At 40.8% G+C, this 16,936-nt stretch overlaps 1 protein-coding gene across 2 annotated transcripts in view; it reads right to left on the bottom strand.

Annotated features, from left to right (window-relative positions):
- Window positions 1–6,721: 6,721 nt before the first annotated feature.
- The window catches only part of kdm4b (lysine (K)-specific demethylase 4B), a 66,409-nt gene continuing 56,194 nt past the window's right edge, over window positions 6,722–16,936 (bottom strand). The window contains exons 15-22 of one of the 2 annotated variants that reach the window (XM_034213100.1): window positions 16,110–16,186; window positions 15,745–15,800; window positions 15,281–15,389; window positions 12,430–12,618; window positions 11,549–11,725; window positions 10,898–11,017; window positions 9,235–9,327; window positions 6,722–8,750 (exon numbers count right to left, since the gene is read on the bottom strand). In XM_034213100.1, coding sequence (XP_034068991.1) covers window positions 8,313–8,750; window positions 9,235–9,327; window positions 10,898–11,017; window positions 11,549–11,725; window positions 12,430–12,618; window positions 15,281–15,389; window positions 15,745–15,800; window positions 16,110–16,186 — 1,259 coding nt within the window. In that variant the 3' untranslated portion in view covers window positions 6,722–8,312. The remainder of the gene's footprint in view (window positions 8,751–9,234; window positions 9,328–10,897; window positions 11,018–11,548; window positions 11,726–12,429; window positions 12,619–15,280; window positions 15,390–15,744; window positions 15,801–16,109; window positions 16,187–16,936) is intronic. The other variant, XM_034213101.1, reaches the window with a different exon arrangement.

Here is a 16,936-nt window from a genome sequence, read left to right as displayed (position 1 = left end):
AGTAAAATATGGATGAATAATAAAATTAGGTGAAAAAATGTAAGATAAACTTTAAAAACTTGTTGAGAGCTAAAACTAGTATTTGCTGCTGCCTCAAAGAGGAGCAGGGGGAGAGGAGGGAGACAGGAGAGGCTGATTCAGGAGCCCATACTCACAACTATAAATGAACCCAAAACAAATAAATAAACAATTTTCAATGTTTTTTCATATTGGATATGGTATGTTATTGGTTATGGCCATGTTCTTATGAATTTATGATTATTTAAATGTATACAGTTCTGTTTCATATGGGTGTAGTCTCTTTATTTCCCCTCAAAGTGCACCAGATTGATGCATTTAAGTCCAACATTTAAAAAAAAAAAATCTTACCGGGGGAGCATGCCCCCGGACCCCCCTAGAGGATTTGAGGTCCACCTCCACTTAAAATATGTTCACATGGATAGGTTCCTAAATAGATTTGCAATTTTTTTTTAAATAGTAACCCATGTCCATATGTTTATTCTGGGGTAGTAGATATAAAGTTTAGGGCTCTCACTATGGGCAGCAACGCTGTAAATATTGACAAATAAATCCAGAAAAATGGCACAAAAGAAAACTGGTAGTGGCCTGGCTGGGTGTATAATTCCCGGCCTGACTTATTGTCCCAGTCCGGCCCTGCGCTGTAGTACATATGCCAGGCCTGTACAGCAAGTGGCGCTGTAGTCTGCCACAAAAGCAGTGAAGAAGACTTCGCGTGCATGGTTGCCATGGTTGTCCTTCTGTTTATTCTCCGCTGTGGCTCTATTTCTCCCTCCCCGAGGCAAGCATTTGCTCCTCCTGCTGCTGTAATTCAATGCAATCCCTCCCCGTTGAGGCAAGCACTGTAATTAGTCCACCAGCAGATGACAAACACCCACCTCTCCGCCTCTTCCAAGGAACGAGGGGACCATGCGGCAGAGTTTCAGCTAGATTTTTTTTCGCCGATCAACATGTCCATTAAAGTTTAAATCTTCCGGACAAAATTAGAAAAGTGCCGGTCAAAGGTCTTCTTTGTTATTTATTGAGCTTTAAAACAAATGAATAATGACTCTATATAATCATATCAGAATAAAACACACAGGACGGAGATCTCTTTTTCTCCCCCTCTTCTGACAGCCCAGCAGCTGATCTCAAAGCACGCTCCCCTCTCCTGCAGGGGGGCGTGGTCAGCTGCAGCTCATTTGCATTAAAGCTACATCACAGAATCAGCCCCTGCAAAGACAGGGCTGGAAAGAGCAAATAGAGCGAAATGAGGCATGGCTAAAATGCAGGATCTGTTTGGTATTTTGAAAAAAAAACTATATTTATATACTTTATATAGGTATGGCCCTACAATATATGTTTCAAATATAGCATGATAGGTCCACTTTAAGTGTGACTTATTCTCTCTCTTTCCTAACAATCCTTTAGATCTCCTCTCGCTCTATGGTGGCTTCCAGCTGCCTCACCTTGAGGAAACTGAGCTCTCTGTGCATAATTATCCTCAGCTTCGCAATCACGCTCCCCCGCTCCCCCTCCTCACTGCATGCGCTAAGATGCTCCCGTGTTGCTCGACACCGTACGCTGTAGATCCCAACAGGAAATAGCTGTCATTATGCAGGTGGGGTAGCTGGGATGTGCTTCACAGCAGGGTTCAATCTACCATGCGCTCCAGCATGATGAACTGAAGCTTTTACCTAGACTTTACTTTTTACTCTTCCACAGAGATTTTGCATCATGGCTTCTAAAGTTGTTTGGTTTCCCTCTCTGTCAGCAAAATCTCATTCTTAGAATCAAACCTAAAAGAGACTTAAACTCTTTGCCAACTACGTTCTAACATTAAAGGTTTACCATAATCTTTTTAGTGTTGACAGTTACTTCTAACTCACATTGTAGCCACAGGATTAATGTTACACTCAGTTTGAAAGGACTTTAAAGGAGATCATTAAGTTAAATGAAAAAGTAAGGGATGCAGATTTACATCAAAGTGTTCTGTTTTATATTCATACAAAAGCAGACAACACAGCAACTAATAATTAAAAACAGTATCATCATACATTTTACTTGTGAGTTGGACACGAGAATGAATTCAGTGGAGAAAACCTGCTGTTGAAAGAAAAAATGTTGAGTTTATTTTCCACAAAAAGTTTAAATACTAGTCTTCAGTTACATTTGTAGTAAAACACATTTTCGCTAAATAGAAAATCTTGTATGGAAGCCTAAATGTGCCACAGAAGAGAAAATATGTATCCTGTAAATCATAACAATGACATAAGTAAGTCATAACAATGACATAAGTAAGTCATAACAATGACATAAGTAAGTCATAACAATGACATAAGTAAGTCATAACAATGACATAAGTAAGTCATAATAATTAGATAAGTCATAATTATGATGATCATTTTCTTCTTTCCTGTGGCGCAAACGGGCTTCCATACAACAGACAGACAAACCCAAAAACAAAACCTCATTGGTGGAAATACAATAAATTATATACAATATATACATTAAAACAAACAAAACAAATGCCTAATGTTTGCCCTTTAAACGATCGCCTCAGAAAATGTAACTGTCATTCTGATTTTAATCACCGCGACACATCAACCTCACTTCAAAATCGTGATCCAAATAATTAGTTAGTTGAATTACTTTTCTCTCAGAAACCTCACAAATAAATCTGAAAAGTAACAGCACTTTGCACAAACAACAATCACCCGAATGTGCATCTGAAAAATCTATCCATTTAGAGACAGCTGCAGAGCAGACACAGTCAAATTATGTTGTGACTTGCCTGCAAAGTGAAAATGATGAGCGTCCTTGTTTCTGCAAGCTCTGCAGTTAAGAGTCTCACAAAAAAAAAAATAACAGCAGCAGGGCCGGGCTCTGCCGCAGTGAAATCTCTCCCTTCAAGTGTAATTAAAAAAACTACTGGCATAGGAATGAATTAAAGGCTCCCAGTACATTGATAACCCTGGCGTGGCAACAAGCGAGGTTTTAACAGGCGCCTATAATGGGTCTGCTAAAAGGCCCTTTATTATGTTTTCTCCTGTAAATGATCAAAACTCCTTTCAGTAACCTCAATAATGATCTTTATCGGGAGTGAAAGAGAAAGTGTTCACAAAGAATGAAAGGCGACTTGCTTCACCACAGGCGACGGCACTTGGATGGGCTAAAGGCTAATTGTGTCTGAAATGAGATTTTAAGCGGCTGAATTAGCAGAGGGTGCAGCGCATGGCGGCTGAGAAATGGAAGTAAAATGGAGAGAAAATAAGCGCAGGTCACATACAGATAAGTGTGCCAGCTCTCTGAGAGTCTGGCTCTGTGTTTGTGCAGCTCTTTAAACCACACAGGACGCCGTCTGGTGATTAATTAGGCTGACTTAGAAGAGCAAACCCTGTCATTACTTAGCGTATTCGTCGCTCGTTTCAGTCATTTAGACACTCTCCTCTGCAGAGCTGCTTACAGGACAAGATTGAATTCATACATCAGCAAATAAAAGTCATAGAAGGAATAAAATATTCCCTAAAATGATTGTGTAGGGTGGAGAAGTGCAATGAAAAGAAGCATTACAACAAGACAGGACTGTTTTTAAGGCAAAGGGAGAAAGTACAATATGTGAATATGTTACAGAGCCTCTTCAACAGATGAGTTCCCAGGTTACTTGTGAAAAGAAGGAGTAATGTGAGGATTCAAATGATGGAGGGAGAGAAGGAGGACGGGCTGGAGATGTGGAGAACAGTGTTTATTGCACAAGTAAAGGACTAAATATGATGTAGCATCTCCAGCTGTGCACTCAGCTCTGTCAGCGCGTGTGGTCGGCATGCAAATACGGGTTGATGGATGTATCTGCTCTGGTCTAAAGGGAACACGCCACAGAGAGGGGGGGGCTGTGGTCGCTCGAAGACTAATGGGCCGATTAAGCGCTTCAAGGAGGCAGCCATTTATTTGTTGTGTGTGACTGGATGAAGATTCACTTCATTAATAAGGGCCGGCACTTACCAACATTGTTGTTTTGTTTTTTCTTCCCTCTTGCTCTCAAACAAGTTTCTCTCCTCTTTGGCTTATTGTGTCTGTACCAGGAGAAAATGAATGGAGGCTTGTGAGACAAAAGCAGCAGTGGAGCGTTAGGACTGCATCACAAAATCCAGGCATTAAGACAAACAGTGAGGATTGATCAAACTGCGATAGCTTTTTGGACAACAACAACAACATAAACTGAGAATTATAAATGCAAATGGAGCGATGTGTTAGGTGCCTCGCATAATCTATTATTTTCAGTTGTCTGAAAATCCCTGAGCCAGTTCGTCTTGGGGGCAATTTATGGTGCAACTCCTGTAAATATAAAATCATCTCCATTAAAGCCATCACCAGAGCAGTAGCTAATAAACAACATTAATATCTAAAGGGTAAATATAAGTGGGTGCATCAGACGTATATCTCGAGTCGACAATGTTTCATGTGATGTGAGTGTTTCAACAAACAGTAAGTTGTCTTTTGTTCATGAAACAGAAATAGAGTCCCTCTTTCTTGAGCATTTTCTAATCGTGATTTTTAGGAGTGTTTCTCTCATTCCTACCACAGAATGTAGACTGACACAAGATAGCGCAAATAAAGTGTGTCATACAATTCAATTAAAGGTTTTGTAGTTTCTTCAATGCTTGTTTAATTTGGTCTCTTTTTAAATGAAAACAACTAAGATGACTAAATGTAGGTAAATGACACATGCATTTTTTATCTGTAATTTTCAAAGAGGCTTTCCTTGTTCACACATGAGCACTGCCAGTATGTAAATCAGACTTACAGCAGTGTAACATTCACCTTAGGAGGTTGATATGTTAAGGAGGATGATATGTTAGACGCTTACCAACACATCTGTTACTTGCTGAAAAACTATTTGCAGTGAAAAATGAATATGCTCTTGCTGTTCCAATATCTCAACATGATAAATGAACTAACATACAAACCAGCTGTGTCAACAACAGTGCAGCAATCGCGCTAAACAGCAGGGAGATTAACCATCAAGAGGCAATATCCAATATGGCCACCAGTCATAGTGAATGCAAGTAGTCCTGCATGTCTGGAGAAGTTCATAAAGATCAGGCACCTCCAACTTCTCAGACCAATCCCCTTGAAACACAGGACAGTGAGCTCCACTCATTATGGTAATACTGCTCCAGTGAAGTGATTTACTTGGCAGAAATGTAATAAAAGCTTAAGGCTATAATGGAGCCTGTCATATCAACCAGCTTGTCAACATAATTGCCACTTCCATCTGCAATTAGATCACACTGCATTCGCTGATTTCCACTTCCAATGCGAGCCATTCAGCTGTTTGATCGTCACCGAGCAGGTTAGAGGTTTCAGAGTCATCCTCAAGGACGTTTTGGTGAGACAGACTCAAGCCAAAGGCCACACTTTGAGGTTATTCAACAGCCATGAGGACGCATGCTGTTTTAATGTCTTCATGGTTCTATTGTTTGAAGATTATTAAAATACTGAAGGTTTCCTGTTCCTTTTCCCAAACTGTTCAGCCAAACTCTTTTACTTTAAAAAGATATCTTCCTCATTCCTCTCCTCCTTTTTACCCGTGGCTGGGTTTAACTGAATGAAGAAATCAAACTCTGGAGTTGTTAAAGTAATTGCCAAGCTGGCACATCCCCAGTTCTTCTGCAAAGACACGGCGGGCACTTCAGAATGCTAATGTCCACCCTGATCCAGAGAGGGCAGAGAGAGAGAGAGGAGCAGAGAGTGTGTGTGTGTGTGTGTGTGTGTGTGTGTGTGTGTGTGTGTGTGTGTGTGTGTGTGTGTGTGTGTGTGTGTGTGTGTGTGTGTGTGTGTGTGTGTGTGTGTGTGTGTGTGTGTGTGTGTGTGTGTGTGTGTGTGTGTGTGTGTGTGTGTGTGTGTGTCCACGTTAACGATTGGTCTATAAGACACACAGATGTCTTGTTCTTCCAGTGACCTTCTCTCTTCACAATCTGTCCTTTTCTTGTTGGACTTCTTCCAATTAAGAGGATCCTACTCAGAGGAATTCAAATGTAAGTATCAGGACATGAAGAAAGACAACAATATTACCGGTAAAAACAGCTTGATTTCTTTAGCAAAGGCTACAATGTAGTTACAACAGCAAATAGTTAAAGGTCACCTTTATGCAAGTCCACTTTTTCATGTCTTTTATACATAAACATGTGTCCCCTCTGTGTAAAGAGTTTCTGAAAGTTTCAGGAAAAAAATATTCTCTCTCTTTTTGTCCTGATCCATTTATATAAAAGCCTGTCTGAAAATTGCTTTTCAGATTTTGGCCACTTTGTGATGTCACAATGTTTTTTTGGGTTGAGTTAGCCAATTAGCCAATAACCAACCAAGGTAACTACCCCGCCCCTTATCACCTGAATCTCCTCCTAGAGCACCATTGTGTTTTTCTAAACCAAACATCTTGCAAAGGGGCGTGGCCAGCAGCAGCTCATTTGCATTTAAAGCTACAGACACAGAATCAGCACTTTTGAAACAGGGCGTTTATGCAACATTATATTATAGGTCTCAGATCAATACAATACATGTCTCTGAAGTGTTTGACTCGCAATACCTAACAGTTCATGCATTGTTGTGACATTTAATAATGAAAATGTATTAGAAGTTACCATATGGAGTTTCCATCCTTAGTCAGTGGAGTTTGACCCCCCCCCCCCCCACATCTCTTTGAACACAAAACACAGAACAGCTGTGGACTAGCAACCCACTTTAATTCCTCTGAAATAAAATGTTCTTGATGGATTTCATTTGGATACAGGAACAAGTTTGTGCCCCAACATTGCAGTTTGATGACAGACAAAAGAAAAAAAAGAGAAGTATATATGTGCAACATTTACAAATCTGATTCACAATACACATGGCCTCAGTATGTACAAGGTGACAGTGTTGGGAAACTCAGTCCATCAGTAGTTTAATGTCTCTAAAAGCACCCATGAAGCAAAGCACGGCCATATCCACAAATTGAAAGATGTATTTACTGGTGCAAACTGAGTATAATACACGTGTTGAAACTCATTAATATTTTCAATAGGCCAAGTTTAGGAATTAAAAATAAGAAAATGTACAATATAAGGATAGGGTAATACAAAACCAAGATAATTAATATACAATATTGACTTATACAAGACATACAATTAAAACAAATCATAAAACATCATATTTTCAGATTGTAGGGTTCCTACATATACACATTTTCCTATTTTCAAATAACATACATGTTCCAGACTTGTATCCTTAAAATTGACTTCAATTTGTTTCGCCAGATCATGTGCTAATAGGAGAAAGAAGACATAGAGAGACATTACCTATAATAGTGGACAACATCAGGAGCTAATATCATCAATGGGTATTCATGAGCCAATTACGGCTGATGAATATTTTCCGGCTGTTCTGTTCTTCCTCAACTGACTTGGTTGTTAAAGCAACATTGTTTCCACATGTAGGAACCCTGAGACAGATTTAGGTGAAAAGAGTGGAGCTGCCAAATGTCAGATTGATTGATGTCACTACATAAAGGTCTGATCTGTGACACATCTTTAAAAAACATTGCATCCTGAAAACAAATCTATTAGTGTTTGCATTCAAAAAAATTCTGCCATTACAAATAATTATATCGATAATTGACTAAGACATCTAAATACTGAATTCCCATACAATACATATGTTTTCACCCCATTCCCCCCCCCCACCCCCCATTTGCAATCCGATGGAAAATGAACACTTTAGTTCCACCTCACAGTTCCAAAGCCACAAGCGGCCCGATTGAAAAATAGAACATTTGTTGCTGGTTGTTTGATTTAAAAAAGAAACAAAAAGAAGAAGAAGAGAAGTCCAAAAAGGGGCCTTAATGCTTAGAGGCCGTTATAATAATTAGTTTTCTGTACAAAAGACAATGGGAGTGTGCTGTCATCGAGTTAATGCACCGAGGTATGGAGTTGATACCACTAAGAGACTTATTCATATTAAACTGGAGAAGGGAAGCACAGCAGCTGACCAGAAATGGAAAACGCGTAGAAAAACAACAAATGATATTAATTATGTCAAAAAAATAAGAATCCTTTACCTTTTACCTCAGAGCACCACCGCAATACATTAACTCAAAGAATAAAAAAGGAGCATGCATTAAAGAGTGCTTGTGTCTTTTTTCGCTCCTCCCTGAGCTCTCCGAGCCGGTGGAGGAAACGTTTTTAGTCCATAATTCCAGCACTCAGTGAATCCACCTCAGTTAGCGACTTTCTATTGGCTCGGCCTCCACTGGCTGAGTAATAACAAAGTGGAGGTTTTTAATACAGGGGTCCTGGATTACTGTCCTGATGGAAATGTGAATTGAGGAGGCTCTCCATGAAGGAAACGTCCACTGAAAAGGGGTTTGGCTGCGGAGTCAGCATGGCGTCTGAGGCCAGGGTCGACTCCGTGAGAGCGTCTGTGAGGGCCACGCTGGTGTCCATGGGGGTCTCAACGTCCATCTGAATACCATTGGTGTGGGAGGGGGCTTCGTGTAAGGTCATGGCGGACCGGGGTAAAGGTTGTGAGGTTTGTGATGTGTGAATACTGAGATGTTCTGCTCCTCGCGATGCTACAGCAGCTGTAGTTAGGGAGCAGGGGGGTTTATTGGTGGTCTCCATGCGTGTGGACGGAGCGGAGCCTGACGGGAGGCAGCGGCGTTTGGCTGCCTGGGCTTCATCTGTGGATGAAACCCCCACCTGAGGTACAGGGATGGCCTGAAAACAGACAGGCACAGACTTAGTCAGACTGAGGAAACATTGGGATGGTCAGCTGTTTGTGTCTAAAATCGCTTTCTATTGATTTTGTATAGTGACCATTTCAGAGAGTCCGAATACAAGTGTGAAACTGTATTATCTATAGTGCACTAAAATATTAAAGCAGCCATTTTGTGATTGTTGATTATCTTGTCCTCTCAGTTTATTGCTAACCAAGCTAGCAGTTATAAGCTGCCTTTGGCACAATAGAAGTAGAACGTACCCAGTTATTGTTTGAATAACTTAGGTCTTTTACTCATTTTACATTTACTCTTTGGAGACCCTTCAGCACACACACAATTGGGAGCCGAGGCAAAAGTTAATACATATTTTGTGTCAGCCAAAGCAAACATCTGCCAAACTAAAGTGTATTTTTATTATATCCTGTTACAACATGAAAGGTGTGTGTTCAGGTTAGGAAGCAGAATCTCTGTTATATACTGACCAGTCTGGCTCGGACCCTCTTCGGGAGTTCATGCTCCAGCAGATGGATCTCTGAGTGTTTAAGTATCAGCTGACTCTGGTCCTGAAACTCGACCTGGAAAAAATCAAATAAAAACGATGAAATATGAAACTCACATATCTAACTGTCTCCTGAGTGAAAGTAAAAACCTAGGTACACTTGGAAAATATCCAAATACACTGAACTCGACCCATAAGAATTACGAAGGGCTACATCAGCAGGGTGATTTTTACAAGGCAAGACAAACCTTTATTGATCCCTGTGGGGAAATGTAGCTTTATATTAGAGGAAGATACATTTGTACGTAGAAAAGATGATGGGTGGCTTAGTGAGCAAATATACAAACTTGCACCCAGAGTCACAGATGGGTCTCAGCTCACCTGAGCAAAACAAATGGTTGCACCAACAAACATCCTTGACCGCAGCCGTGAACTCTGAAGCTGCTTACTGACGGGACGAGAGAATCAGCTAAGCATTTCAAACATAAAAAGCGAAAAAACCTGAAAAAAGGACAAGGTCAGGGATGTGTCCCTGACATAGAGTCCAGCTGGAGGCTTTTTCTGAATTTAACAGCCCTTCTCATCTCCAACAGGACTCTCATACTGCAGCCTCCAGCATACACATGGAGCTGAGCAAGGTGGGACGCTGATTTACTTTCTGAAGAGGAACTCATTGTAAAACACAATACATTTGGGTTTTTTGGTGCATCAACAGATATGCCACTCGTGTGAGAAAGAACACAAAACTAAGACGTATAAGATATTCTTTTAAACTAACCTGAATGAACCAAAACTCTTTTGAAAGCTCGTTTCAGATGAATGTATTTAACTGTTTTTCCACAGAGACATCATGAGCCAGACAAGGTTCAATAACTTTACAGCAACAGTGTGTGTTGTGAAGCAGCCCCATAAACACCATCTCTGTCCTTTGTGTGTATGTGTCAGAAAAAGCGCTTACAGATGTGCTCACAGATCCAGCTTCACAGCAAAATCTAAGATTAACAACCTCACTTAACCTCGCCTGCTAATGCATTCCAGCATCTATGTCTGGAAGTGACTTGATGGCCTCCTCTGACACCAGTCCTAGAATCATCTATTGCAATTCTGCATTTTCCACTCAGTAAGCACTCTGCATATTTGCTCCATACATTTCCCAGCATGCACCACTGATGCCAAATCCCTCCACTTTATGTTGTAATGCCACACTGTATCAAAACGCACCACCATCTACAAGGGCAGCCGAGCTTTTCCACACTTAATGATAAATACCAGTACCGGGGAACCAAACCAGAGGATGGCAACAAAATGAGACGGAGCAGCGTGTTACCCACAGTTCACGGCTTCAAATCACCAAGAGCGTCAGATGACAAATGTAATTGATGTTGTTGCTCAGAGTACTCGCCGAAAATGTTGTTCTGAATATATAACATTATTTAAAAGTTTTGTTTTTTTACGGTAGGAAGTGTTCATACATTTACTCACATTGCAGCTGGAAAATACAAACAAATCTAGTCGTTTCTTGAACAGCCGTGGATTACAAATGTGATATTTACCTGTCAAATGTGCAATTAAAAATCACTACTAAATGTTTTGAGTAGTGAGCATCCAGTCACACATTAGACTCTAATATGTGTGTTTTTCCTCACCTGGTAGGACTTGTGGGTGTGCTCTTTGATAAAGGAAGCGTTGATAATCTGACCGTCAGATGTGCCCACCACTATCAACTCCCCCACCTCAGGAGGACCCGAATGCAGGCAGTTGTGACCCTGAAGGGGGAGAGGAAGAGAAACAGGATGTAGGCAAAGAGGAAGAAGATGGAGGGCAATAGAGTATGTGGAGGAAAGGGAGAACAGAATGGCAGAAAGAAAACACTAGTAAGAGTTCTGCACGTTTCATTTCCCAAACTCATTTCTTTTCAAACTTGAACAACTTATGATTGAAGACTTTCTACTTTTATCTAGCACAAGCTGTAAAAAAGTAAGTTTTTATAGTATTTAGATTATTGATATTTCATTCTCTGGTTCTTTTTCTCCTTCCTCCACAGAAAACCCACCACTTCTGCTGCTGCTATAATTACTGTTATGATTGTGGCAGTGAGTCATTAAAGGTTGTTTGCATTCACTAACCCGTTATATTTTCATTTTGCAAAGACGCTCCAGCATTGAGATATAGAACAGTTGCTAGGATATTCTAATAATCTCGCTTTAAAACCAAAAGGGAAATATGTTTGTTGAGGTTATGAGTCTGCTACAGTACACAGGTAGGTGTATTACTGAGCTGTATGTTATATAACTCACCAATACGTTTTCTGGGTGCAGGTTGTCACAGTATGAGCCGTCATCAAAGTTGACCTCGTAGAACGTCTGTGTTGCCATGCCGATGAGTGTACAATGGTAGTACCAGCCATCACTGTTACGGCCAATCACTTTCTGTCCTAGGTTCAGACCCTGCTGGCTTTTGAGGGATGTCCGAGGCTGAAGGGGAGAAACAGACGGATACTTTGAGGTAAAGACAGGATCCATGTTTGTGCTCATCCAGTTCATATTGTAAACAGCACTCAGATAATCCTTGAGGAACACATTTAACTTTATTTCATTAGATTTCATTCTGGGTAGGTTCAAAACCCCATATGAATAAACCTAAACAATAAGAGAGACCAAAGATTGCATTAAACAAAACTAAAGTGTTCCATCTGCATTATTGCTTTCTCTTATGTAGTGAGATGATTCAATAACATCTACGTTTTCTTTTAGCCGCAACAATCGAAATCAATCCTAAAGATTTCAGGCTTTGTTGGGTTAGAATTTCCACTTGTCGATACATGAGTTTCAAGTTGTTGGAAATGTCGCCTCAGACGTCTAGTTTGTAATACTGCATGTATATAATTATTGTAATACTTTTCATCAGTGGGCCATATCCTCAATCCCCACTGTGTTCCCTCCTGGTGTGACAGCAGCTTAAGCAACATTTAAGTCGTTGAGATTGCTGTTTGAAAAAACACTCTTTCTACAAGATATAAAAAAAAGGCTCACTGATAATTCCAAAAAATAATTAACACCCACACATACACCATGAATCACAGCAGGAAATTCAATAAAATTCAGAAAATTAGTCATACTAAAAAAAAAAGTAAATCATGCGTTTTTGTAGGGGTTCAATGTTACACAGAACAGCTGACCTTTGGAGGGAATCTTTTATGCCTGTTGCAGGTGACGGACACCACGTAGGGCCAGTCGGCTGGTGTCATGACGACTCCGGCGATCTGTGCGCATGTGACGTGGAAGGAGGTGGCGCAGTTCTCTTGTGAGCACTGGATGCAGGCGCCGCGGTTCTGATTGGCCGTCTTTCCATGGCAGAATACACACTTCTACAAAGAAAATAGAAAACAAAGAGTTTAGTTGGTGATTCAGGTGGCAGACCGCTTCCAATTGCGCTCCTGAGCTTATTTAGTATTTACTGCATTAATTTTCATAGATATCGAAGGATGAGTACTACTTATGGTGTTATGATTCATAATGTGGTTCATTATATGAGACTACAGGTTTTCTCTGTGTCTGTGAATAGAAAAAGTTTAGTTTATTCCAAAAGGAAAAACACAGAAGGGACTGATAACTGTCCAAACACTCGTGTTCACAATAACAGATCCTCCTCCGGGGCGCAGATCTCAGTCTAGTGTTTCATTGAGCCTGCTGTTGCCATGGTGGAGATGTGATCATGTTCGGGCTTTCACGACAAGACTAACAAGTCCTACTGAGGCTGTTATATTCATAAGAACCATGAGAAGCTTAGAAAACACATCAATTGGAAGATGAATTGTAGAAAGTTTGCACGGATTGAGGAGTATTAGACATTTCTGCAGTTGAGCCCAAAATATTTTTTTACTCTTCTACTCTGGCACATACTGAAACCGTTGGACTTGCAGGGCATCTTTACAAAGAGACGTGGAGGAATACAGTGGAGTGTAACCAGCCAAGCACATCTTTCCATTTGGCCTGGAACCTGGTCTACTCTCCACTTTGACACGTGCAAGCCTGCACACAGGACTCCTCAACATTCATTATTCATTTTCAATGCACTTTGAACCCTTCAACCCTCCATGTCTACCCACCCTTTGTCTTTATACTCTCCTTCCCCATCCCTCATTTGTTCCTCTACTCAGCTAAAACGGAGAGAACAAGGTGGAGAGATGAAAAGCCGGGGTGCAGCGAGGAAAGAGAATAACAGCATGAAAAGGAATTTGGCCTTTCAAACCGAGTTATCTTCTCAATACACAAGGGGGAGGAAGCATTATCTTCCTTCAAAATCCTAATAGAAACATTTATCTGTTAAGAAATCACCTGCCATGAAACACATTTGACAAGAGAATTATAAATGTTTAACTCATGACAGCATGCTTGGATCTAACATACAGACTATAAGCTTGGACGGCAGAGGCATCTTATGTGACTGCTATCTCTCTATGCTTCTGTTTTATTGTGATTATCTATCACCACACACTTCCCTTCTTCTCTATCCTCCTCCTTTTGACAAATCACACTGTGAGCATCTGTAGTGCAGCGTATGGCTGATCAATAAGAAATATAAATTATTTATTAATCGGTCAATACTTCATTTCTGTACCGGTGTAGGAACAACATCTCTCTACAGAGCTTTGCTGTGTGATATTTCACAGGCTGGCATGATCAAGACTTTTCCGCTGAACAGGCAGGAGCGCAGCAGCAGATAACATAAGATGTATGTGATATCTGACACCACATTGCCGTCTTTTTTCATTTATATTTCATCTCTAATTGGTAAGATTGTGAAAGACACCAAAAACGTACTTATTTACAACTTATTTAGTATTTAAGCCATTTGTACAACTTTAAATGAATAAATTGTGGCCCCATCTTCTGCAGAATAAGATAATATAATAACTGATAAAGTATTTGTCACTGTTATGGTTTATGTGTCATTGCATGCTAAAGGAGAATGAAGCTGGAATTGTAACTTGAAAACATTATTATTAGAATTTTTTTTTTAAATCGTACAATGATTTATTGAAGCGGCTTGCTTTTTCTAGCTTGCGGCTGCTTTCTAAAAACGAACAGATATCGCAGTGCCCCTAGGTGCACGATGCAACACTACCTTTGGGGAAGGTACATTTTTTAGAAATGCACAGCGTTACTGTAGCTGGGAAACTGGAAAAAAACTAAGACAAAAGCAATGTGTGTGAAATCGCTCAGTGACTGAAAACTAAACGTTCAAAGATGCAGGGAAAACACAGATTGCTGAAGACAGTGCAATATTAACTGGTTTCCAAGGGTGCGTGTTCGCATTTGATCAGTCCAGTCATCCGAATCATTAGACCGCAGAGCGTCTTCTCATGGCCTTTTAAGAAGAGAAACCTGCTTTGACAGCACTCAGATGCAAATGTCACCCAGCTTGTCTTTGATAGATTATTCAGAGAGAAGGGGAGGGAGAGAGGCGACATTATTTGTAGATTTGTGATAATGCATCAGCAAGCACCACTGTTGCCTGTGAAGTGGGATCATGTGAATGGAGGTGGAGCAGAGACTGTGAAGGAGGGGATGTGGTGTGTTCAAACACGCGGCAGCAATGGGGAAATTGCCTCCTGCCCACGAGATCGATTCAGTTCATTTGGCGCAGTGAGAAATAACAGCTGATTATTCAGCCGTTCCACTCAGCACATATGTTATACCCCATGTCCTCCACAGCTTGCAAAGACCCAATCTATCCATCCACCAAAGAAAGAGAGTGGGTAACGGGGAAAGTGACAGACACAGTGAGCAGGAGTCAGGAATTTGCTTAAATGTGAGAAAAGGAGATCCGGGAGGCAAAGAGAATTCTATAACGCCGAGACAAGACAAAAGAAATGAACGGCTGCTGTGAGAAAGTAACTTTTGAGAGAGAGGATGAAAATAGTGACTGTTAAAATGTTCTTGCTTAGGTTAAAATGTTGACCCCTGCCTGTCTGATCTCACACTTAAGAGATAATTCAATTTTGCTTCGTGTCTGTATAAACGTACCAGATTTTTGCGTGTATCTGGAACTGCACTGACGTCCACCGGCTCCCTGTAATTGGCGTTGACGAAGCGGGCTTCAGGCACAGCGATGGCACAGATGACATGGACCCACCTGGTGACAGAGAGAGACCGTACACACTTCAGTCTCTGGAAGATCCAACATAAGCAGCATAACCAGATATACAAGGCTGATAACTCTTCACTGAATGCTGGGGTCAATTATTGTAAACTCATGTGTGTTCTGCATTGAGAGTGATAACTTTACACATTTCTTTCTATAAGTATTCCATGAACTAGATCAGATGTTGGACATATGTATATATAGATCATATCATACCTATAGTATTTTACTTAACAAAACTAACTATGATAGAAATTAAATAAACATTTCATATATATTTTTGTCATCAAGGGTGTTTCTGCACAAATAAAACGGGTAAAAAAAAGAAAAAGCATATGCTACTAACCGGTTGTCAATTGTGGACTTCAGAGCTCCTCCGCGCAGGTTACAAAGACAACACTCCTGATAAAAAGAGGAAAATAAGTATTACATTTAGGCTGTGAGGGAAACAGTCAATTCTGCATTTTCTAGAGTTATACTTTGAGTTTGTTTTTGCTATAGCTGCTGGGTAAAGTAATCAAAACATGTTGGACACACCAGACTTTGCAAGACTGCTTCACTGCAGGTCCAGTCAACGAAAAGTAAAATAAATAACTTCACCTATTCCCTCATACTTTTGTTTGATTCAAATATTGTTGTCCAGTAGAGGAATTAACAGTTTTTCTGGACTTGTGGTGTTTTGTTGTTGCAGACGGCAGTGCTGCTACTTACCACGGTCCAAGCTCCCGCTGCACACCTGGTGCACGTCCAGGACTCCCTGACTGAGTCCGTCTTCACACCGTAACAACCTGTAAGAGAGGACAGATGAATGGTTTTGTATCTATTTAGATTATGTTGCATTTAATGTTCTGAAAGCTCCTTCTAGATGAAGTGTATTTTTTTAACCTATGCACCAGAGCTGTTCTGAATCAAAAAGGTGTCACACCTAGACAGATTTGAATGATTTTTAGTTGAATGTCGGCTCCAAAACAATGACGAGCACAGAAACGGAGCGCAGAGCTGGTGTTCTTGACAGGAGCTCTTTCTGCTTCACGTCCTCTTATCAATAGCAGCGCTGCATCCCCAGCTGAGCTCAGCTTATCCCTGGATCACTAATGAACTGACCTTTTTGAAGGTGCACTCCAGCTTTGGGGATAATAAGAACCCAGGAGGGTTTGTAAGTGTGTGTGGGGGAATGTGTGTGTGTGTGTCAGCGGCGCCGGATTCATTTCAGAAGTGGGGGGGCCAAAAAGTGCGTGTGTATGTGACATAGCCTACTTGCCAACCCTCACGATTTTCGCGGGAGACTCCCGTTTTCCTCCCTGGGTCATATTTATCCCGCATTTCTGCCCGATTTCTGACTAAATCTGATTTGTTTCATTCTAACATAACGCACCAAATGTTACTGTTTCCACTCGGACTTCAATACAGCTACACCATTGTTTGGTTTCCATGGTAACGTGTCATTTTGTCTGAGAGGGTCTTCAGGAGGAAGATAGTCAGAGAAAACAGAACAAGAATGGACAACTCAACCCTCTGCTCACTCCTACATTAAACTA

This window comes from Gymnodraco acuticeps, unplaced genomic scaffold, assembly GCF_902827175.1.
Source record: "Gymnodraco acuticeps unplaced genomic scaffold, fGymAcu1.1, whole genome shotgun sequence".
Lineage (NCBI taxonomy): Eukaryota > Metazoa > Chordata > Actinopteri > Perciformes > Bathydraconidae > Gymnodraco > Gymnodraco acuticeps.
The sequence above is the reverse complement of the archived record's forward strand: the minus strand, read 5'-3'. Positions and strand labels throughout refer to the sequence as shown.